Source organism: Equus caballus, chromosome 13 (assembly GCF_041296265.1).
Source record: "Equus caballus isolate H_3958 breed thoroughbred chromosome 13, TB-T2T, whole genome shotgun sequence".
Taxonomy (NCBI): Eukaryota; Metazoa; Chordata; class Mammalia; order Perissodactyla; family Equidae; genus Equus; species Equus caballus.
The window spans coordinates 30,274,140-30,297,111 of record NC_091696.1 but is presented as its reverse complement, the minus strand read 5'-3'; the positions used below and the strand labels follow the sequence as shown (position 1 = coordinate 30,297,111).

The 22,972-nt window shown below is 53.7% G+C and overlaps 3 protein-coding genes and 1 long non-coding RNA gene across 7 annotated transcripts; 2 read left to right on the top strand and 2 right to left on the bottom strand.

Moving 5' to 3' along the window:
* Nucleotides 1-204: 204 nt before the first annotated feature.
* On the bottom strand, nt 205-5,246 carry CD2BP2 (CD2 cytoplasmic tail binding protein 2). Of its 4 annotated transcripts, XM_001501545.6 has the most exons (8): nt 5,111-5,199; nt 4,612-4,747; nt 3,990-4,093; nt 3,621-3,756; nt 3,340-3,497; nt 2,796-3,231; nt 2,607-2,713; nt 205-2,521 (listed from the first exon to the last, which is right to left on the bottom strand). In XM_001501545.6, exons 3-8 carry the CDS (start codon nt 4,065-4,067, stop codon nt 2,411-2,413), a joined length of 1,026 nt encoding a protein of 341 aa, XP_001501595.1. In that variant the 5' UTR covers nt 4,068-4,093; nt 4,612-4,747; nt 5,111-5,199; the 3' UTR covers nt 205-2,410. The 4 variants fall into 4 exon arrangements, with proteins under 4 accessions (XP_001501595.1, XP_070088036.1, XP_005598835.1 ...); XM_070231935.1 differs by lacking the exon at nt 4,612-4,747 and having other exon boundaries at nt 5,111-5,246; XM_005598778.4 differs by lacking the exon at nt 5,111-5,199 and having other exon boundaries at nt 4,179-4,680.
* On the top strand, nt 4,729-6,487 carry LOC111767510 (uncharacterized). Its single transcript, XR_002799226.2, has 2 exons — nt 4,729-5,385; nt 5,700-6,487. It is a non-coding gene; the product is annotated as an uncharacterized lncRNA (long non-coding RNA).
* Nucleotides 6,478-17,247, bottom strand: TBC1D10B (TBC1 domain family member 10B). Its single transcript, XM_014730018.3, has 9 exons — nt 15,994-17,247; nt 12,910-13,009; nt 12,488-12,595; nt 12,286-12,392; nt 9,154-9,268; nt 8,962-9,027; nt 8,584-8,773; nt 8,093-8,247; nt 6,478-7,998 (listed from the first exon to the last, which is right to left on the bottom strand). Exons 1-9 carry the CDS (start codon nt 16,944-16,946, stop codon nt 7,366-7,368), a joined length of 2,427 nt encoding a protein of 808 aa, XP_014585504.2. The 5' UTR covers nt 16,947-17,247; the 3' UTR covers nt 6,478-7,365.
* A 2,428-nt stretch (nt 17,248-19,675) lies between these two features.
* On the top strand, nt 19,676-22,869 carry MYL11 (myosin light chain 11). Its single transcript, XM_001496195.6, has 7 exons — nt 19,676-20,711; nt 21,353-21,448; nt 21,694-21,769; nt 21,954-22,058; nt 22,154-22,232; nt 22,538-22,586; nt 22,671-22,869. The coding sequence occupies exons 1-7, from the start codon at nt 20,709-20,711 to the stop codon at nt 22,773-22,775; spliced, it is 513 nt and encodes a 170-aa protein (XP_001496245.2). The 5' UTR covers nt 19,676-20,708; the 3' UTR covers nt 22,776-22,869.
* The last annotated feature ends 103 nt before the right edge of the window (nt 22,870-22,972 follow it).

Genomic DNA, 22,972 nt, shown 5'->3' with positions numbered 1-22,972 from the left:
TAAAAATTATATACATGTACATACACATATATATACATACAGCTTAAGAAAAGGCAAGGGAGTTAAATGCTGATAGGGACTTGAGATGGGGACATGGCCACATGCAGAGAACTTAATGATGTTCATGAGGGGGAGAGGCATTCAGCTGGATGGGGTCCGTGTTAGTTTCCTATTGGGGCTGTTAACAAATGACCATAAACTTAGTGGCTTCAAACAACACTTTATTATCTTAACGCTCTAGAGGTCAGAAGTCCAAAATGATTTTCACTGGGCTAAAATCCTCAGTGAGCCTGCATTTCTTTCTGGAGGCTCTGGGAAGAATCAGTTTTTTGCTTTTCCCAGCTTCTACAGGCCACTGCATTCCCCGGGACATGGCCCTTTCTTCTATCTTCAAAGCCAACAGCAACATCTTCACCTCCCTCTCTCACTTTGACCCTCTTGACTCCCTTTTACTTTATAGGATCCTTGTGATTACATTGGGCCTACCTCAATAATCCAGGATGATCCCACCATCTCAAAATCATTGATTTAATCCCATCTGTGAAGTCTCTTTTGCCATGTAAGGTCACATATTCACAGGTTCTGAGGTTGAGGACATGGACGTCTTTGGGGGCCATTACTCTGCACACACAGGGTACCATGAGGGAGATGAACACAGGAGACTATGAGAAAGTGAGGTCAGCTTTGGATAGGTGGAACCTGGGGTGCCTATGGGACATGCAGGGGAACTGCCCCCTTGGCTTCCATCTATTCAACAAACACGAGGCACCTCCCATGAGTCAGTCACTGCAGACACAAAGGTGAACACTGTATTTTACTGGTCCTAAGAGATCTGCTTTTCAGTGCTGAACATTTCTGAAATCAGAATGTTGTACCTTTTAATCAATGACATCTTATATTTGTAATTGGTGGGCTTTTCTTTCTTAGTGACACACAAAGTAAGATATCTTAACAACCGAAGGCATCTTAAGAATCAATGAAAACCAGGTCTGGACTAGCACTAGAGTGGGCCTAATTATACATAAGGTGGGAGACCTCACAGAGAATCAAATATCCCCACCCTGCCCCCAAGTCTTTCCTAGTTCCCAGCCTGGCTCCTTCCACTCTGGCGCTCCCATGTGTCCCACAGCTCTGGCTCCTATAACAAACAGACTTCCCCAGAGCCCTGGCCACATACATGCTCAGCTCTGCTACCACAGCAATGTCCAGGAAGCAGCCCCTCTCCCCAGGTAGAACCTCAGTCATGGGAGTCAGGCCCAGTGGTTCTCCACCTGGCCACACACTGGAAACACTTGGGGGTTTTTAAAAGACCCAACCACCAGGCCACTATCTAGACCAATTCATTTGGAATTTCTGAGGAGTAATTTTACAGCTCCCCACGAGATTCCAAGGGACAGCCAAGATGGGAAAGTGGAAGAATGAACTTAACTTGGTGCCAGTGAGGAGAGGCATACTGGCAGCAGCACTGGTGGGAGGTAGGGGAGCGTTAGGTCCAGACTATACAATTATACCTGTCTGTCTCCCTGCCAATTGCCACCAGACTCTGAATTCCTGGAAGGGGACCAGCCCAGTTACCTCAGTTCCCTCAATGCACTAACTCTGTGCCAGGCACACTGTGGGAGCCAAGAAATCTAAGCTTCAGGGCCTCAAAAGCCAGGCAGAAAAGGCCTGGTGCCAAGAAAGGTCTGGGAAGGGAGCCCATTGGGTCTGGGCCAGCCCTCTGATTCACTGTGTGACCTCCAGCGAGGCACTGCCCCTCTCTGTGCCTGTTCAATGCATGGTTAGCCCAGGTGGCCTTGGAGGATCCTTCAAGTGCTAACGCTGAGTCTGCACTTCACTGAAAGAGCTAGAGACAGTGGAGAGGTAGTGAACAGCAGGCTTCCTGCTTACCCCTAACAGATGTCCCAGCCCTTCCAGGCCTAAAATCTCCATTTCCGGGGCTCTATGCTGTACTGGCTGCAAAGAAAGAGACTCTAAGGTCCTAAAAGTCTAAAGACCTCAGAATAGCAACACAGGAACCCCCAGAGGATATCGGAGAACCTCAGGTGAATTGAAGGATTTTTAGATGACGAGCAGAGTCCAGGTGGAGAGACCACAGGCCACCTGACAGCCCTGGCTCTGCCCATAGGCAGTAAACAAAGGTGAAGTGGTTCAAAGGAACAGAAACTCCCAAGGAGGAACTTCACGAGGAAACACTCAAGGATGGAGGTGAGTCCACGGGAGCTGTGAAGAAGGTTGTGGCTTTTGGCCCTCAGCACAGCCAAGGCCATAATACACAACTAAAGGCTTTTATTGGGAAAGGAAAATTGACTGAAAAGTGGCCCCCAATATCCTCACTGCCTGAGGCACGTGGGGCCTCCTCCACAGGGTCCAGGAAAGAAGGGGCCACCAAACCGGGCCCTCAGCAGGCTCAGGTGTAGAGATCAAAGTCAATACGTTTGGAGTTGTAGAACTGTCCACCGGGCGGGTCCAGCTTCCGGCAATAAACACCATCCGGGAAGTAGCCTTCATTCACCCAGGTCTACAGGAAGAGAGGGCAGAGCTGGGAGAGAACTGACAGCATAAGGGAGGGAAAGAAGAGGCCGAACAAAGTAGAAGGGGCTTACCTGCATCTGGGTGCTGGTGAACGGCCCGTACAGCTCAGCATCCCCTGTGTTCTCCCACTTATACTCCCACATCACATCCACCAGACCATCTCCAGGCGACTCTGCTTCTAAGATAAGAGGCAAAGCCATTTGGGCCTTAAGTGCCCTGCCCCCTGCCCACAACACCCTTCCTCGGCCCTTCAACCTTACCTCCTCTCTGGGCAGTGGTTGGGGTCTCCAGCTCTTCCTCTGCCACTTCCTCAGCAAACATGTCAAGAGAGGGTGGGGGTGTGGGGTCAGGGGCTCCCTGGGTCCAGCACCCCAATGCCTTCAGCCGCATGGCCAACCGTTCCCTTGTCTCCTGATATACACCAAGGTTGCCCCGGGCCACCATCTGGTCAGCCAACCCAGACAGCCGGTCCAGGCGCTGGGGGGAACTGGGCCGCCCAGGCCCTTTGCTGCCCCCTTTGCTTCCTCCTCGGGCCCCTAGACGCCTCAGTGCCCCAGCCACCGTCTCCCTTGGCAACAGCAGCTCCAAAAGGCCCTCCAGGAGAGCTTGGGCACTCATTGGTGTCTGGCCCAGGCTGTCCTCTTCCTCTGAGTCTGACAGTGGGTGCTGATCAGGTGGCCGCTCCCTGATCTTCACCTGTAATGTGAGAATAGGAGGATTTATTTCCTACAAACTGCCAGCAGAACGCAAGGCCAGCACACTTGCTGCCTCCAGGCCCCAGCCATGCCAGCCCCTGGGCCACACCCAGTCAATGTTGTCCAGCCAGCTATCTCGGATCTGAGCATCCCGGTTCAGGAAGTAGTTGCCATCAGCATCAAAGTGGCCTTCCTCCATCTCTTCCTGCAGGTTGAAGGGTGTGATCCGCACACCTCCCTCACTGGAGAGTGTGGCTGCTTCCTGACCTGCATCAAAGACACAGGTGTCCCACGCTAGGCATGCAAAAAAGAGGAGCCTCCCTCACCACATATCCTCCAAAACTCCCATTTGTTCCTTCAGCAGAGAGTCAATTCTTGGGTACAGCTCACCTTCCACATCCTCTGAGGCCAGGATGTCATATTTGCTGGAACCTTCCTCCTCATCCTCCTCCTCATCGCTGTCCAAAGAGTGTTTGCCTTTGAAGCGGCTCCCAGGACCCCCTGCCCCAGCCACAGGGTCCACCAGCTGTGAGCAGGAGCCAGCAAGTCGAGAGATGCACGTTAGTGGCTATTCCTCAAAACAGTCTAGCATCTGGACTGAAACTGAAAATCCTCCAAACCCATTTCTCAGAGAACACAGAAAAGCTAGCCTTTTCCACCCTTTCTTTGTTCCTCCAGCTTTTTTCTTCTTCTGGTTTCTAGTTCCTTTTTTCTCCCCTCATTTTCTCTCCCCAGAACGCAGGAGTCTAGCCCCCTCACCTTCTTCTTAGGGACACCGATTTCATCCTCATCATCCTCATCTCCCACGCCTTGGAAGGTCACTTTCCTCTTTGGCATGACTGGACAGAGGGGCCTTCCCCAAGCTGAGCCGAGGGAAAGGGAGCAGATTAAGGGAACTGGGCTAGGATACTCACCGAGAGAGGGCCCCTAGCACAAGAGATATTTCACCTGGTACTATATCCAGTTTGAGAGGGGAGGAAGCACAGAATCAGGGGCCAAAAGGGATGTTAGCAGTCAGGAGGCTCCCGGGACTTGTTTTGCCATGTGAAAGAGTTGCTGGGGAGGGGAAGGAGAGGCGGACGCGCGCAAGAGCTCCCCATGGGCGCCCCGACCCCTGACGAAAGGAGACAGGCTCCCCCACGTGACTATCCCCATTTCCGGACGCCGCAGTCCTGGGCGCGACGGGGCTCCGCCGGGCGACACCCACTTCTCTACTCCCGGCTCCCTCAGAGCCCGCGGGGCCCGGGCGGACGCAGGACCTGGCGCCCTGTTCGCCCTGCTCCTCCCCATGCCGAATTCCCAACTCCACGGGGTGACTCCTAACTGTCCCTGGCTATGTGTACAAACCAGGGAGGCAGCAGAGCCACCGGTACGCGCTCACCTAAGGATCCACGGGAGGCGGGGTAACAAAAGGAAAGATGCTTTCACCAGGGCTACATCCGGGCCACCCACCGCCATCACCCGGAAGAGAACTGCGGCGGGCGCCGGAAGTGGCTTCACTCGGGTTAGAGGACTAACTGGAAGAGCGGGCGGAAGTGCGCGATGAGCCGGGGTGGTGGGCGAAGAAACACCTCCCTCCCAGAAGTGACGTGACCCGTGTGGGGCCACAATGGCGAGAAGAGGGGACGTGTGAACGTCTAGACCACGATCGGAAGAGAGGAGTATCCGGAAGTGGCTTCGATTCCCTCTTACAGCAGTAGAGGCTCTGGGGTGAAAGTGGAACGCTCTACTTAAAGTGACACCCCGGGTCACGATGGAGGAGCAAAGTCCGAGTAACCAGTGGGCTACTGCTCTAGTTTCCCTTTCTAGTGTTGAGTCATCAAAGGTGACTGGCCAAGGGCTCTGCGCCCATCACCATCTCATCAGAAATCCTCCCTTACCACTCTTAGCGTCCAGTTGTGTGCCCTCTCCCGGTCCGAAGTGCCGCCTTGCTCTTCTCCCTGAGGGAAGCCCGGCTCTCCTGATGGCCCGCCTGGAGGCCTCCGACTGCTCTTGGGACACTTTCCGAAACCAGCTCCCTTTAGGACCCAGGGAAAGTCATTTACCCCGCGCCAAGCCCCTGGATTCCCAGTTCTGAGATGGGAAGAGCCATCACTGGAGAGTGGCAGTGATACCTGTGCCCACTACCCAGGCCAGAAGCCCCTTGTGCCATCAGGTAGGCCTGGAGAAGGGCAACAGTGCCTCTCTTTCTTGAACCAAAGCCGCAGGATAAAGCCTTCCTCTTAGCAAACGGCCCCAGCCCAGCATCGTCTGCCCAGGTTATCTGGCGCAAGGGGCAGAGCTGGGGTTGGGAGATGGGAGGAGTGGGTCCCAGTGCTGCGGGGACAGGACCTCCAGCTCCTGAGGACACAGAGTCTGACTCCCACTAGGCTAAGGCTGTGCCCAGGAGGAGCCTACTGGAGCCAGAGGAGGGCAGCATGGGCATCCCCTGGGTAACAAGACAGACCTTCCCCTCTTTACTGCCCGCAGGATTTCCTCCCAGATTGGACTACTATGAAACTGCACCGAAAGTCTGTGCTCAGTGTCTTCCGTGAGTACAGAGCACAGGCTCCAAACCAAGAAGGCATCTTGCTAAATGAGTGGACCTGAAATGCCACTACCAGTACTGCTCGTTCATCCTTCGGGAAAATCTCTTCTACCTGGAGCACCAAACCGCACACCCCTAGGCCTCATCCTCTTGGAGAACTACCAGGTGGAGCCATGCCGTGGGGCCACAGAACCCTATGCCTTTACCATCCTGACTCCCAGGGTAGAGGGCACAGAAGGTGGGCGGGTCTACAAACAGCAAAAAATCAGGAAGAACTTGGAGCCTGGCTCCAAGTGGTGAGCTGGAGGCAGCTGGCTGTGCTGCTACCTGCCCTGGAGGCCCAATACCAGGAGCTGTGCCAGGCTGCTGGCCAAGAGCCCAGCTCACTCACAGAGGACTATGGCTTTCTAGCCACCCTGAGTGCCCCTCCGGCTTCCAGGAGTTGCACGAGCGTTTTGGGAAGGAGTTCCGGGCACTGCAGGTGGTGTGCAGAGGATTCCAGGCCAGTAACAATGGAGGCAGCAGATCCCAGGTAAAGGTGAAGCAGGAGCCTAACCATTGTTTGTTGATGAGTGACTGAGAGATGGATCAAAGGTCAAGAGGCACCTACCTGCCAAGACCAGCCAGCTGCTTCAGTAGACACCCAGGTTCTGGCTCACTCTGTCCCTCCCTAGTCCTTATTCTAACCCCTGTCATCAAATAACAAAGCAGGAGACAGGCCCAGGTACAACAGCAGGTTCTTTTCTGGTTCCTCAAAGCGCCACACAGGGTGGGGGCAGAGACAGAAGAGAATGTAAACATTGGGTTCCACCCCCTGGAGCTCAGGCCCCTTACCCAGATAAGAGGCTGGAGGGTTGGAAGGGAATAGGTGAAAGGTGAGGACCCTGGTGAGACAAAGCAGGGGAGGCCTGAGAATACAGAGGAAGGTGGGTGAAGAGGAAGGAGAGCAAGGAGGGTGGTGGGTGGGAAGTGAGGGACATTTCCTGTTCCAGTGCATGTCCCCCCTTAAATAAACCAGAGTGCAAGAACACTGCAGGAGAACCAAAGGACAGAAGATAAAATGAGCACCCCCACCCTGGGCCAACCAGGTCCTCTGTATATCAATAACACAGAGATGTCAAAAATAGAATGAGGAGAGCCTTAGCCCCCAGCCAGGAAGTGGGGGAGACAGGCAGGACTGAAGAAGGGAAAAAGGAACCCAGCTCCACTTCATGGGTAAGAGGAGCAAACTGGAGTGTGAGAATCTGAAAACTGCTGACACCCATAGCCAAGAGTCACCCTGTAGTGACAAAAGGCCAATCAGGACAGCACCTGGGAAGGGACCCCAGAGGGAATTGGGGCAGGAGTGACAGAGACCCAAGCTGGGCCTAACTGGAGGTGAGGGGCTCTAGACTTGTTCACGGCTGCCCCAGGGAAATGCAGCTGCCCCATGCACTCCAACTGTCCTGGCTGTGCAGGGATCAGCAGCTGGCAAGGAGATGGGGAATCAAGCCACTCCCCTCAGAAAGACGGACAGCATGGCAAGGGAGCTGAAGGCAGCACCCCAGGCCAGGCCTGCTCTTGGCTGAGGGAGGAAGGGGGCCATGCAGTCCAGCCCCAGGGCAGAGGTCAGAAGTAAGCATCCTGCCGGGCCTCAGATGCCAAGGACCTGTCCCCACCATCCTGGGGGGCGGGGGACCCATCTGCCTTTCGACGCAGCGAAAGCTTCCTGCCTTGGGCCTTCTTCTCTTGCTTCTGTCGCTCCTTCTCTTGCTTCTGCCGCTCCTTCTCCTGCTTCTGCCGTTCCTTCTCCTGTTTCTCCCGCTCTTTCTCCTGTTTCTGCCGCTCCTTCTCACGTTCCTTTTCCTGTTTCTGCCGCTCCTTCTCCTGCCTCCGAGTCTCCTTGCTGGGACCCAGTGGGGTGCTATTGCCAGTAGGCGAAGGAAGGGATGGATGCAGTCCCTCAGCAGTGACCACAGGCCCTGGGGCAGGCCCAGCACTGGCCCTGCGGGCAGGAGGAGGTGGGGAGGGGGCCCCTCCAGCTGCCCGGGAGCCACGGCTCTTGAGACCAGGGAGGCTAAGGAGGCTGGAGGAGGGGCCAAGGGGTGGCTGCTGCCTCCGGCGCTCCTCATGGATGGCCCGGGAGCCATGTAGTCGCCGTGAGGGTCGATATTGCAGCTCCCCTCGGGTCTCCCGCCACTTCTTGAGCTGGGCTGCATTCTCTCGCTCAATCAGTGCTTCTGTCACTGGGAGGGTGGTCACCTAGATGGAGAAGAAATGAGTACCAGAATGAAGATGAGGATGGGGATGGGGATGGGCTGAAGCAGGTGTGAAGTGTGCTAAGGCCAGAGCCTACCTCATGCACCAGGAAGTCCTCCTGCATGCACTGTTGGGGCAGGTTGCGCAGCTGCTCCATGGTTTCATACATGCCTTGGCAGGAGCGCAGCTTCTCCACTGAGCCCAGCGTGTGCCGCAGCAGCACCAGGGCCACCCGGAAGATGATCTTGACGCCTGCAGGATCAGAGAGAAGACAGCATGGGTGACCAGGCCTGAGATCTCAGCCGGTCCCATTTAGAAGGGACTCATAGCTGTCATCCCTGTCTACTGCCAACTTTACAGATGAGGAAACTGAGGCCCCAAGAAGGGAAATGAGCTGCCATGGGTTTCAGGTTCCGGGGAGGGAGAGCAGACTCTGGGTTGGTGGCAGAGCCAAGACCAGACCTCAGTTTCTCTAGCCCCCCAGCCGGCTTACAGTGAAGCCAAGGCCCAACAGTGTCAGGGGGCCACCCTCTAGCAGCCCGCATGGAAACCCCAGTCCCCTCACGGCCTGAATGGCTACAGAAGTACCTTCACAGAAGAACATATCCCAGACACGCAGCACTGAAGCCCAGGGCAGGGTGCGGGCAAAGATGCACATGAACCATTCTGTCATGTAGAGCACGGGGTCAATGCGTTGCCGCCGCAGGTGCCGATGTGCTAGTGGGGAGGCCCGGCGCAACAGTGCAAAAAAGATCTCTCCATCCAGCTGAATGGCCTCCTGGAAATGGGACGAGCCATGAAAAGATGCCTGCTGTACCCACCTGGGATAGAAATGGCCCTGGTAGGGGATCCTCACCTCAGTGGGAGAGGCCCAGAGGAGAGGGACAGAAGGACACAGGATTGGGCAGGACAAGGACCTTGGGTAAAAGTCACTGCCCCAGTTGCACCCAGTCTCTAGACACTCACCAGCCCTGCACTGTAGTAACCGGGGAGGTACTTGTCGCAGATTTGCACCAGGCACCAAAAGGCTTGCTGAGAAAGGCAAGAACAAGAAAGGAGGGATGAGGCCTGAGAAACAGTAAGCAGAGAGCTCCCCCATCACCAGTGTAGGCCAAGATCTTCCCAGCCCCTCCCCAACCAGGACCAGAGTCTGCTGACCTCAGCAGGCATGTGCATGAGCAGCACTGCAGCCACTGGGGCCTGGGCCTGGCAGTAGCCCTCGTCAGGCCGGTAGATAGTGTAGGCCTTCAGGATTCGATACAGGTCCTGTTGCCTGTGGGTATTGGGAAAGACCATGAGGGCAGTCACAGGAGGTGGGAGTTCTCTGACCCAAACTAAACCTGCACCCCGCCCCAGCCCCAGCTCAGACCCCTCCCAGATCCAGTCCCAGATTAACCTCAGAGCTTTACCACCACACACCTCCATCCACCTTCCCAGTCCTGCCTATCAAGCTTAAGCCAAAGACTCACACCATAATCAAAGCATTCGAGGCTCCAGTATTCCACCCTTGCCAGCACACCCCACATGCTCCCTACCCATTCCCAAAGGCTGTGTGCTCTCTCCCTCCTTCATCTGCCACCATCTCATAAACCTTGAAGGTCCTCTTCTCCAGGAAGCATTCAATATCCACAGCATCAGCCCTCCTCTAACACTGTCTGAATACTTTTATCACCCCAGAGCAGGAGCTCTCCCAGGGCAGGGCCTGCCTTATCTGTCTCACTGGATTTTGTCAGTTCCCCCCAAGCATGTCCAAGGGCCCTTGTTCTTGGTGAAGGCTTGGGAAGCCAGCTGTTCCTCAGACCTTTCTCTTGTCTCTTCACCCAAAAGAATAAAATCTCTGCCCTACACCTGCTCCTCTTCCTTGAGGGGGGCCCTGTCGTTGTGTCTGGGAATTCCATCCACTCAGCCTCATATCAATAAACCGAGTGTCTTCCTTCACTCCCCATAGCTAATCACCAAGTCTTATCAATACCACATCCTGATTTTCATTCATGTCTGTTTCCTCTCTCCACCTCCACAGTCACTTCACAGCTCAGACCTTCATCTCTTACCCAGAAAATAGTTCTGACCTCCCAGATCCTCTCCCTGCCTCCAGTCACCCACATACTCCTGACCGTGCTTATAATAGTGTTTCCCAAAATTCAGACATTGAAGTGTGATCTTCATTTGTGCTATATACCACCCCTACTATTATTTACTTAATATTTTTTCTCCACTTTGCAAGAGCATCCACAAAATGACAGGTTTCATATACTAGTTATTTTACCAAATACATATTAAAATAAACATGTAACTTCTACAAGCTCTCAAGCTACATTCACCCACCTGCCTGCTTCTGTGCGCCTGCCTTCTCCCATTGCTATGGTGAACTGTCTGTGATCCTGGCCAACCACAGCCTTTCCACCTGGGCACTTGATCCCATCACCTCTCACTTACACAGGTTATCACTCCAGCAACCTTCCCATCTCTCCTGCATCATCAATTTTTCTCTCTCTACTAGATCATTCTCATTGGCAAACCAACATCTGTTATTTCCTCTAGCTTAAAAAAGTCTCTTGACCCCACTTTCCCCTCCAAATACCACACCATTTCTTTCCCTACCTATTCAGTAAAACTCCTCCGGAGTATACACTCACTGTCTTCAAGGTTTTTCCTCCCATTCTCCAGTCAGGCTTTAACCCACTGCTCCACACAAAATTGCTTTTACCTAAGTCACCAATGACCTCCACAATGCTAAGTCCAGAGATCAATTTGCAGATTTGACTTGACCCATCAGCAGCATTTCGTACAGCTGATCCTGAAACCCCTCTTTGCTTTGCTTCCTGGAATCACAATCTCCTTGTTTTCCTTCTACCTCTCTAGCTTTTCCTTCCAGCCTCCTTTACTGGTTCCTTCTCATCTTCCCATTCTTGAAATGCTGGAGCTGCAAGCTCAATATTTGAGTCTCCTTTCATATCTACACTTACTGCCTTGATGACCTCATCCAGTCCCACGGGTGAGATTTAGTCCCATCTAGAGGCTGACAATTCTCCATTTCCAATTTATCTCCAGTTTAAACCTCTCCTCGAAATCCAGACTTGTTTATATCTTACATTCAACTTACTTGACATCTCCATCTGGATGTCCATTAAGCATTTCGAACTCATGATCCAAAACTGAGCTCCTGATATACTCCCCAAACCTACTTTTCCTCCAGTTTTCCCCATCTGTATCAGTACATAGCAACTACATTCTTCTAGTTTCTCAGGCCAAGAACCTTAAGAGTCACCCTTAACTCCTCTCTCTCACACTCCACATCTAATCCATTGGCAAATCCTTTTGGCTCTACCTTCAAAGTATATCCAGAATCCAACCGCTTTTCCCCATAGTTCCACTGCTACCATCCTGGTCTATCTATCATCATCCCTCTCCTGGATTATGGAAAGAGTCTCCTGACTGGTCTCTCTGCTTCTGCTCCTGTCTCCTTAGAGTCTATTCTCAGCACAGCAGCCAGAATGTTCCTTTTAAAACACAAGTCAGATCAGGTCACTTATAACCCATCTCCACTCACATTCTCTATTCCCCTTTCTTGCTTTAAACTCCTCTTTAATACTTACCATCATTTCACATGCAACATACCTTCCTTTATTTTATTTATTGTCTATTCCCACTAGAATATAATAAGCCTCACAAGGACAGGAGTTTTGTCTTTTGTTCACTGCTGTTATCTGTGACTAGAAAAGTGCCAGGCAGATAGCAGATACTCAATAAATATTTGCTGAAAGGATGAACTTATTGATAAAAAATGTTCATCTAAGAACCACCATCTTGCATACTACTAGGGAGCGGTATCTCTACACCTTGAGGAAGCCTGGCATACAGAACAAAAATCCAAGTGCTTTGGAACAGCATTTAAGGGCCCTTGGTGACCTGGCCCTAAACTGCTTTTCCAGCCACATCTCTACCCAACCCCACTGCCCAGACACAGCTCATATAAACCCCCAGCCAGAAAAAAACCTGCCCCTTGCTCTGCTCCCATCTATCCTTCAAAACCCAGTTCAAATGCAACCTCTTCAATGAGCCCTTGATGTGCCTCCCCTTCCCCCTTCCCAACAGCCCAACTCACTCCCCACCCGGAGTCAGAGTCTCCCCACCAGGACACTTTCTTCAATATGGCTTGACACTCAATCCATTAAGGACCACTCTTCTAGAAGGCCTAGAGGGCAAGAACTGCTTTCAACCCAGTCCTGTATCCAACTGGAGCCTTCAACAAATGTTTGCTGACTGACCCACATGGTCAGGCCACCTCACCCATGCCCTCCTCGAGCAGCAAACATCTCATGGAAAGGGAACTGGCGGTGCAGGTCCTTCTCAATCACATCCAGCCACTTGGGGTCCCCCGGAGCCCGTTCCAGCTCCTGCAGTGGGACAGCAGGGATTATCTCCAGATCTGGGGAAATTGATGACACCTTTCACACAGACACTGTCACATGCCCCCACATTCTGGACGCACCTCAAACTTGCCCGGGTTTTGCTCCAGAAGTTCCTTGCTATTGGACAGGTACTGCCAGGCCTTGGCTCTGAGGGAGGAGGGGATCCCCTTCCGGCAGCGCAGCTTCACCTAAGGCAGAGTGGCAGGCAAGGACAGCTTCAGGGGTTGGCACAGCCTCCAAGCTCTCCCGAGCAGTCCTCAGGCTCCCTGGGACACTCCTCCCAAATCTCAGAGGCTTCACTCCACTGGACCTGGTGTGGCCTTCTATCTCTCAAGCTACTCTTCCCCCCAGGCCCATGTACCACCTGCCCCCAACACGGTCCAGAAAGCAGATACTCTCGTGCTCCTGGGCTTCCCTGGAGCACATGAGCCCACCCTTCCCCCCTCCCCCCCTCCCCCCGTGTCCATTGCCCTGCCTTGCCCACCACTCAGCCTTTTCAAACCTTCTGGAAACGCCGTGACAGCCACTTATCCCAGTTACTGAACATCTCCAGCCACTTGAGCTCCCGCTGCCGAGCCACATCCACAGGAATGGAGCTCTCTCTGAAGGATGGAGGGAGCATGGAAGGGGTCAGTAGCAGCAAAATAAAACCTGGATTGCTGGGGGAACTGAGGCAAGCAACCTCCCCAGGCTCAAATGAGACTGACATAAAAGCATTTTGTGAGCTACCACACATCAGATGTCTGGCCACTTGGCCATCCAAGGCCCTAGTTCATCACACTGAAAGGACTTCTCTTTGGAAGGAATCTGTGTACAGAGCTTGTGTTCTCATATTGGATTTCTATACAGAGGTGTGTTCGAATCCCATTTCTGACACACGTTTGGGGAGACAGTACAGAATATTTAAAAGCCACAGTCTGCATTAGACCTGGATCCAAGTTCTAGCCTTACCACTTATTCATTGCATGACCTTGGGCAAGTCACTTAATTCCACTAAGCCTCAATTTCCTCATCTGTAAGATGGCGAGAAAAACAACATCTACCTGAGAGGTTATATGAGATAACATATACCAGGGGCTCAGTAAGTAATAGCAATTATTATCCATAAAATAAAATACGGAACAAATATACTTCTCTGTCTCCTTAGAAGCAACCATCTGAATTTCCTATTAGACTCTTGAGATCCCTTGGGCCATCTGCATGTCCCTCTACCTCCTCCTCCCTGAAATCACCCCAGATTCCCAGGCAAATGAAGCTTTCCTTGAACTGTGTGCCCACTGATCTGTCAGAGCTTCACACTCAAGATGCCGCATCAGTCTTGAAACAGTTACTTGTAAGGAGCTAGAACCATGAGGTGAGTGGAATGGAAGAGCAAGCTTGGGTTTCCAGACAGACCTGAACTCAAATCCCAGTCTGTCCCTTAGAAGTTGTAGAGTCTTGGCAAGTGATAACCTGAGTCTCTTCCTTATCTGTAAAAAGGGATGTCACCACCTACATCAGAAAGTTATGAGATGACTGTTGAGAAACTGTGTATGAAAGACTGTTAAATGGAAGGGCTCATTAAATATTAGTTTGTTTTGTCCTAGAAGCTCCTTAAACAGAGACCATCTCTCATTAATCTCTATCGTCAGTCAGTTCCAAACTCTACTAAGGACTAGAAAGAATAAACTACCTTTCCTGCTCTCGAGAAGGTCACAAACTAGCAGGGGATATAATTGCAAAATGGTACGGGAAATGAAGTAACAAAAACATACAGAAAAGGCACCTAACTGGAGTAGGGGCAGTGGATATCAAAGAAGGCTTTCAGGAGGAGGGGGCATCTGAGGTGAGTCATGAGTAGAACTTAGCAGGAAAAGAAGGGGGAGAAAGGCATTCCTGGCAGGTGGGACAGCCTGAATATGAAGGGGGAGAGACTACAATCAGTTCAACAGGATCATAGCGTTAAGTGCATGGTGAGGAGTGGTGGGAGAGAAAACCAGAGAGGCTGGCAGAGCCAGGTAATAAGGAGTCTATATGCAGGCTAAAAAGCACTGGGACGTTACTCCTGTGGCCAGTGAGGAGCCGCTAAAAGCTTTTAAGGTAACGTGCCCCACTCAGCCTTGCCTCAGAAGTAGATCCTCCACCATGGAAGATGGATTTTAGAGGAACAAAATTACAAAGCAGAGTAATAGCATCCAGCTTGGTGCCTGGCACACAAGAGGGGCTCAGTAACATCCAATTCAATCCAAGTTCCTTAGAGTAGCATGGTATTGAGGAGAGAGCCGTTGGTCACACAGATCTGGATTATTTGAGGGGGACAATTCTCTCAAGTGCAGTAATCCTGTTTCTTCACCTATAAATTGGGTACAACAATGCATCCTTCCTGCATGGGAAAGCACCAGCGTCAGACTTCAATTGCCTTCCCCTCATAGGATCACAAACGTTGGTGCTCGAATGTTTTCAAATTTTTTGTTGGGTTATAAACCCTGCCTAGAATACCCTCCCACAGGGCTTCCCCCCAACACCACGCAGGTCCCCCCACCCCCCGCGCCGCCCCAACAAGCACAGCCCTGACTAAATTCTACTCATTCTTCACGATACAGATCAGCTTCAGCTGAATTCTCAGACTGGGCAAAAGATCTCTTCCCTAGGTGATCACAAAATCCTGTGATGATCTCTAGGCTAAAGCTAACTAACATCTTAAAATCAACTGTTTAAGGATTTGTTTCTCCCTCGGGATGATGAGCGCCTTGAAACAACTATGTCATCCTTAGCACCCAACACAGGACCCGGCACCTGGGTGCTCAGGTGATGCTGTTGGCTGAACTGACCAGCAGATTAAAGGGTACAGGAACCATGGGCAGGATCCAGAGAGAGAAAAGGAAGAAGTCAAAGAAGATCACACCCCCACCTCAGGAGTGACTCAGGCCCCTGGAGGGAACTAGGAAAGAGTAAGCCAGGCCAGGGAGATGAGGAAATGGTGAAGAGGCCTCCCCCACCCCCTTTCCTTCAGTGAAAACATAAGACTGCCCTTCTTTGTTTCGCAGAGGGGCCCAGCCTTCAGGGTCTCCCCTCCATCAACCAGCCTTCCCCACCCCACCACCCCATCAGACCTAGGGCTATGGTGGAGGGGAGATGCCTGCATCCCTCCCAGACTCTTTCCCCCAAGGTACCAAAGATCTCTACCAGAACCCCTGCCCAGCCAACCCTCCTGCATATCCTGCCCATAGCTGGAGCTTCACATCGAAGAGCTGGTACGATGGCAATCATCTCATTCAACCTTTCACTTCATAGACAAGGAATCTGAGGCACAGAAATGGGGAAGACACTACCTCAAGCGCACATAAACACACCACAGGCAAGGCTTAGACTCAAACTCAGAACACCTGACACCTGGTTTGAAACTTTCACTAACATTCAAGTGCCACAGACACCTCAGGATGCTCTAGGCATGATGGGGGTCGCCAAGAATCTCACTCATGCTAATCACCCTCCGGATCCTTAGAGGGGGCTGGGCTGCCAGAGTCTGGGCAAGGTGTATCAATACCCCCTCCCCCAACATCTGCTTTCCTGAAGCAGTCCCACTGGGTGCCCACTGGATACTCACAGGCTGCCTGAATACTGGCTGCCCCCAAGGAAGCCATACTTGTCAGTCTTGCGCAGGGCCAGCCCATTTATCTCCGAGTCTGAGCCCATGGAGCTCACATCATCCGCCAAGGACTCCAAGGTCCCAGACATGAGGCTCACGGAGTCCAAGTAGCTCAGAGTGTCCGGGGCCTGCCCTCGAGGCCCAGAGATGCCCGGTCCTAGGCTGGACGTGGAGCCTAAGTCCTGAGAGTTTTCAGCAGGCTCCTGGGCGGGGGTCACCGTCACGACCGCCACCAGAGGCTCACATGTCCCTGGAGGGCCTGTACCAGGCCCCGAGGGGTCCTCTGGAGCCTGTTCTGTTGATGCTGATGTGGTTGCTGCAGCTCCATGTCCACTTGTCACCTGTCCTGTTGTCACTGCTGCAGCACGTGCAGTCATTCCTGAGGCCACTGTGGTTCCCGGCTTGGGGGCAAGCGGGGGTTTGGCGGAGAGGGCCCCAGGAGTCGTTCTGGAAAGGGTCCTGGTGGGAGTCCCGGTGGGGGTACCTGGTCCAGAGGCGGGTGAGGTTCTAGCCTCCCTCGTCTTCGGAGAGTCTGCCTCTGGGGCCAGAGCCATCGACCTCTCGGCTCCTGCCATTGCCGCGGGCACGAGGGGCTCCGGGCCGGGGGAGACCGGCGCCCTCGGGGCTTCGTGTGAGGCCTCCAGAGTCAGCACCACCACCGTGCTGCCTGTAACCGTCGGGGCAGGGGCTGGGGCCGGGTCCGAGGTCTGGGTCGATTCCGGTACCCAGGCGGGCTGCGCCTCCCCGGGGGCCACGAGGGTGACCGGGGCCGAAGTGGCCGTGGTCACTGGCGGCCCCGAAGCCACCACCACGACGGGCCCAGCCCGGGAGCCGCGAGGTGGAGGCGAGGGGGCCGCGGGGGCGCCATGACGGCGCGGCGGGGCCACCAGGGGCGCCGGGCCCGTCTCCATGGCCGCGGGCCGGCCCTCACATCCCCCCGCCGGGGCGGCCGCAGAAGGCGCCGCCCCTCAGGCCGCTCCGCGCCGCCCGCCCAGGAAGGGGAGAGGGCGAAGGGCGCGGCCCGGCGCGCGCCGGGGCCACAGGCGGCGCACGAGCGGCTGCCGGGCGCGCGGAGGCGGGGCAGGGGCCTGGGGCGCCAAGCGCCGGGGTCTCGCTCGCGCCCTCTCACCTCTCGCGCTCTCTCGCCGCCGCCCCCTCCCTCCAGCTTAGGGCGAGCAGCGAATCTCGCGCCTGCGCACATGCCCCAGCGCCGGCTAAGCGGACTGCGTTTCGGCGTTTTACGCCTGCGCGCGGGCCGCCCCATCGCGCTCCTTTTTTCTCCCGCCTCGTCAGAAGGCTTGGACGAATAATAGGAGAGAGGGAACCGGGTTTCTGCCAATCGTTGGAAGGGTGGGTAGGGTCTGCGGTGGGAAGTGGGTGGGTAATTTGGAAAGAGGAAACGAAGAAGGCGGAGGCTTATAAGACCAATTGAGGGGGCGAGTGACAGCAGGAGGCGGGGGAACGAAAGAAGTAACTAATAGAAAAGCGGGAAGCTGAACCTCCTGGCCAATAAAGATGGCTGAAGAGTGAATGACCGCGGAAGGAGGCGGGTGCTGTGCGAGAAGAGGCGGGCCTGGCTACCAGGAACGGCAGAAAGGGAGCCAATGAAAAGAGGAGTAGGCGGAGGTCAGCTGACAGATAGTGACGTCTATTTGGGAGGTGAGAGACAGCATCTGCAGTCAATAGGAAGAGCTGTGGAATTCTTAGGTCTCCCGAGAAGGTCAGAAAGGAATGATAGAGGGGGGGCGGGCCAAATTTACAATTAATTTGCCTCGTCAGCCAATGAGCGCATTCTCTCACTTTAGCAACAGGGGAGGAAGATAGACAGCTCAGTCTCAGCCAATGGAAGCATCCAAAGGGCAGGGGTGCTGCCGGGAGGCGGTGCCAGCCCAGGGATATCGGTGACAACTGTAGACAAACGCAGGAGGAGCGTGACAGTTGGGGACAGCGCGGAGAGGGGGCGGGGGCCGGAGGCATTAGTGCAGCACTTGGCCAATAAGAGCGCCGCGCTGCCCTGCCTGAGTCCTTCCTGGGCCCCCATTCTCCATCCAGCTCCTGAGCCCCGGCATTCTGGTGGTGTGTGAGACCCCGAACCCCACTACAGATCCAGAGCCCTGCTCAAGTACTCTCGAATTCCACTCTGTCTCTAATTCTCATCCCTGCCCGCAACCAACCCCAACACTCCAATCCCAGACGCCTATCACCAGAGTCCCCAAATCCTCTAAGCAACCCGTCCCTCTGGATCTGCCATTTCCTGCGAGAATTCCAAGCCCCAAGTGCCTCTCCACAGCCGCCCATCTATCTGAACAACTCCTCAGAATCCAGGCTTCCAGTTCCTCAGACCTCATCCTCTCAGTGCCCTCCTCCATTCTATTGGGGAATCCCAGACCCCAAACCATTAACTCCTAATACCATGAACTCCCATATCTATATTCTTATTCTTTGGGGGACCCAGGACCCCTCCCATCAATTCCTTTACCCTCATTGCCACACCGCTCTGTGCTCCTCATTTTCTGCTAAGAAACCAGACCCCAATCTCCTGAGCCCCCTGCAGGCTTCCCTAGACCACAAACACAAGGCCCTGACTTTGTGAGCCTCTCTCCTCTTTGACCTTCATTCCCCTGAATCTCAGGGTTAGAGGGCCCCAGTTTCCATCCAGAGTCCACCATCCTGAAATTTCAGTCAGGCCTAGCTCCTAACTTCCCAGTTCCTTCTTGGTTTTCTGAGTTCTCTGAGGCTCCTCACTCCCAGCTCAGACTCAGATCCTGTGAACTTCCATTCACTGTCTGACATAGACTGCTCCTGATCTCCTTCTCTTCAACTTCCCCACTTTCCATTTGACCCAAGCTTCCTGAGCACTTCCCCCATTCCTCTCTTTGGAGTTTTCCTCCTTCCCAGAGCCCAGTAATAAGTGGGCTCCTCCCTAGGCCTGGATCCCCATGGTAACCGTATAAGGTGAGGCAGCTGTCAACTGAGGCAGGGAGGGGCCAGTGCAGGAGGCCAAGAGCAGTTGCTAAGTTTAGGGTGGCTCCTTCTCTCTTCTTAGAGACAACAGGTGGCTGGGCCCCACTGCTCAGAAAAGAAAATGTCTTAGAGACATTGGCATGAGTCTGAAGGAGGGGGAGGGGAGGAGGCACCTTCCTCAGGACATTGGGTCCTAGAGGGAACAGAAGGAGGAGGAGATGGGTGTCCTTGCCAACCTTGGGCCTCCTGGGGCTTCCTCAGCTACTATTTCCCCAGGCCTCCACTGTATAGAGAGGACTGGGGCACAGATGTCCAGAGGGGTGGGAGAGGGTACCTCAAAGTCACACAGTAAGACAAGCTGGTTCTTGCCCAGAATGGAGAGAGAAGCCACTGGTTATCCCAGCCACCTAGGAGGAGGTGACCAACTAGCTTCCCTCTTGATATCTTTGACTCCCCTCCTCTGAGTTCCAACTTTCACACCAGCATCCAAAGAAGTGATTGTAGAGTCACACTAGACCATGTTCTTCTCCCGTTTCAAATCCTTCCAAGGCTCCCAAGGTCTCAGCCCTTAGCCTGGCATTGAAGACCCTCCAGTGTCTCCAGCCCCTTGCATCCTCTGCTCAAGACCCATCACAATTCTGGCAACCTGAACACTTGTCATCTTCCACTTCTCCAGGCCTTTGCCTATCTGTGCCCTCTGCTTAGCACACCTGCTCCTCCACTTTCACCTGAGTCACTTCTACTGGCCTTCATAAAGTTATTCCCAATACTCCTAGACAGGACTGCCATGCCCTCTACTTCCGCACTCCTCACAGGTGGGTATGTCTTTTTCTGCATTTATCCCATCTCCACAGCTACCCTGTAAGTTCCACCAAGGCCAGGCCTAAATATTAATTATAATGATTATACTTCACTAAACTGTTTCCAAATAGTGTTCACATCCAAAGTTCCGTGGGATGGGAATTACATCCCCATTTTATAGAGGGGGAAACCAAGATGGGGAGTTGAGGCACAAAGCCCAAGATCACAGAGCAAGCTTCTCTGCTCCAGGCTCTCTGGTGTCTTCATACCCAGGAATTCCATCTTTCCTCACAAAATCCCCCCTTTCCTTGAAGGGGATATAGAAGAACTTCCTGATCCTTCAGCTTCCCCAGACTGCTCTCTCCCACCTTTAAACTCTGCCACTATCCCTACACATACACATTCTTGACTGTGAACTCCACAACGTGGGGGGTTTGTGTTTGCCAAAGTGCACCCACAAAGCACAGCTCAGCGCCTGGCATACTGTAAGTGCTCAATAAATTTGCTGGGTTTAAATCTGGGCCCACCCCATGGGGAGCAGGGGCCTGGTTGATCTCTCTCCCAGTACTGTGGCTCAGCTTGGGCCCTCTCTGAACTCTGGCACATTCCAGCCCCCTTTTGGGAGAAAGAACATCCCTTTTTGCCCAGGTCCTAGTGAGACATGCATCCCAAGACCTGCTCCCTCCTCCCCCCTCCCTGGGCTCCAGCTGCTGCCAGCCCTCCAAGAAAGGAGAGGCGCTGAGCCGGCTATTTTGGTATCTGGGGTGGGCACCCACAGGGCTAAGGTTACCCTGGTATGTTAAGGGCTCCCTCAGGCAGGACTATATAACCCCAGAGGGACCTCCCCAAGGCGACTCTTTGCTTCCTTCCAGCCAGAGCCACTGCCTTGCCCCCAGGAGACGAAAGACATGGTGAGTGAGACTCCCCCAGCCCCTGCCCAGATCCCTCAGACCTCAGAACAGCCTCACCCTTTGAAAGAAGGTAGCTGGTCCCCAGTCCAGCAAGAGGAAAAAAGATGAATCCTCCCTTCCTAGTATCACTAATGGGGAGCATACAGAATGATGGCCTAAAGGACCCATTCAAGGATAATCTGCCCAGACACTCCACTCACAGAAGCTCAGTCCCTCTCTCAAAGCATGTTCTATACCTTCCTGCGCTTCATCTTCCTAAAAACCTCTGAGACTGGCCAGGTGAGGATTCCCACTCCTATTTTACAAATGAAAGGCAGAGGTTCAGACAGGGTGAATGAGTGGATCAAGGTCACAGAGCAAGTTTGGGACTCAGAGGAGGCAGGCTTAGGGCACTGAGGAGGAAGGAACCTTCCACTTGTTGAGTAGGATGGAGGGATAGGGACTCAACGTCTACAGATAGGAATTTGGGGATGCAAGTAAAGCAAGTGCCCTCAGCAAAGAGGTCATAAGGAGGGGGAAGCCTGGAACCAGAAGAGTTGCTTTAGAAGAATGGACTCAAAGAGCACTGAATCTAATCCATCGCCTCCAGAGAGGAATAGGGATTGGCCCATGGACCCCTTTGCCCAACCTTCACCCCCCAGGCACCCAAGAGGGCCAAGAGAAGGGCAGCAGCAGAGGGCGGAAGCTCCAATGTCTTCTCCATGTTTGACCAGACTCAGATCCAGGAGTTCAAGGAGGTGAGTGAGGGGAGAGGAGAGACTGAAGGCTGACCAAAGCCATCCCCTGCTGCCCCTCCCCCCACCCCTTCCCTGGAATGTGCACCTGTTTGGGGGGAGGGGAAGAGTTTAGAATTCCTTGCTTCCCTCCCTGCTTGGGTTGTAAGAGGACAGCTGGCTGGGGCCAAGGATCTGATCTGCCTCGGGTAGGGATGCTGAAGCCTGGCCATGCGGACATAACCCCTCCTTGCCCCTGCCCTCCACAGGCCTTCACGGTAATCGACCAAAACCGTGATGGCATTATTGACAAGGAAGACCTGCGGGACACCTTCGCAGCCATGGGTGAGCCCCCCATCCTGCCTGTAAAGATTCAAGGATGCAGAGTCCTGGGAATTCAACAGCCGTGGGTTCCAGCCCTGCCAGCTCCACCCTGGGCCTCAGTCTACCCAGATGAAAAATGGGTGGGATGACCTGAATTTATGAGAAGAACCCCACTCCAGCCCATGTTTCCCCGACCCTGCTCCAGGGCGCCTCAATGTGAAGAATGAGGAACTAGATGCTATGATGAAGGAAGCCAGCGGTCCCATCAACTTCACCGTCTTTCTGACCATGTTTGGAGAGAAGCTCAAAGGTGAATGAAGTGTTCTGGGTCCAAGCCCCCAGCTGCCCCTCCCCAGACCTTTCAGGGACAGACCCTTCAGCTTCATGTGCCCTCTGACCCCCAAGGTGCCGACCCTGAGGATGTGATCACTGGAGCCTTCAAGGTCCTGGACCCTGATGGGAAGGGCACCATCAAGAAGCAGTTGTAAGTGACCCCCTCCAACTGCTCCCACACAGAAAGCCTCCTTAAATTCCTACCAAGGCTTAGCCACTGCCAGAGGTAAGGTAGAAATTAGGTCTGTGGAAATGGGCGATAGGATTAAATTTTCACAGCACATATAGGGAGAAGGGGAAAAGCGGGAAGCCAGAGTGTCTGGGAGACCAGTGAGGGATCTAGAATGCCCCCAGTTTTCAAGGTGAGACGAGGAATGGCAACAAGGACGAGGTAGGAGGCAGTGGAAAGGAATCACAAAGCCCAATCTCAATTCCTCGTATGTCACCTCTTTCCAGCCTGGAGGAGCTGCTTACCACACAGTGTGACCGCTTCTCCCAGGAAGAGGTGAGTGGGGGAGAGGCCCGGAAGAAGCTAGGGGTAGGGGGCGCATAAGGAACCGGTAGGAGATGCTCCTGTGTCTTTCCCCAGATCAAGAACATGTGGGCGGCCTTCCCCCCCGACGTGGGCGGCAACGTGGACTACAAGAACATCTGCTACGTCATCACGCATGGTGACGCCAAGGACCAGGAGTAGGGAAGTCACTCAGGCCTCTGCTGGCTAATGCGTTCCTGCCAGTCAGACCCCGCGCCTCAACTCCTAATAAAATTGAACTGGTCTTTGTTTCTTACCGGCGGGTTCGTGCGAGAGGTGCTTAGGCCGGGTTGAAACACTGGCTGGCACAAAGCCAGTACCCAACAAATGAATGAATAAATAGTAGCCCGGAGGCCTGG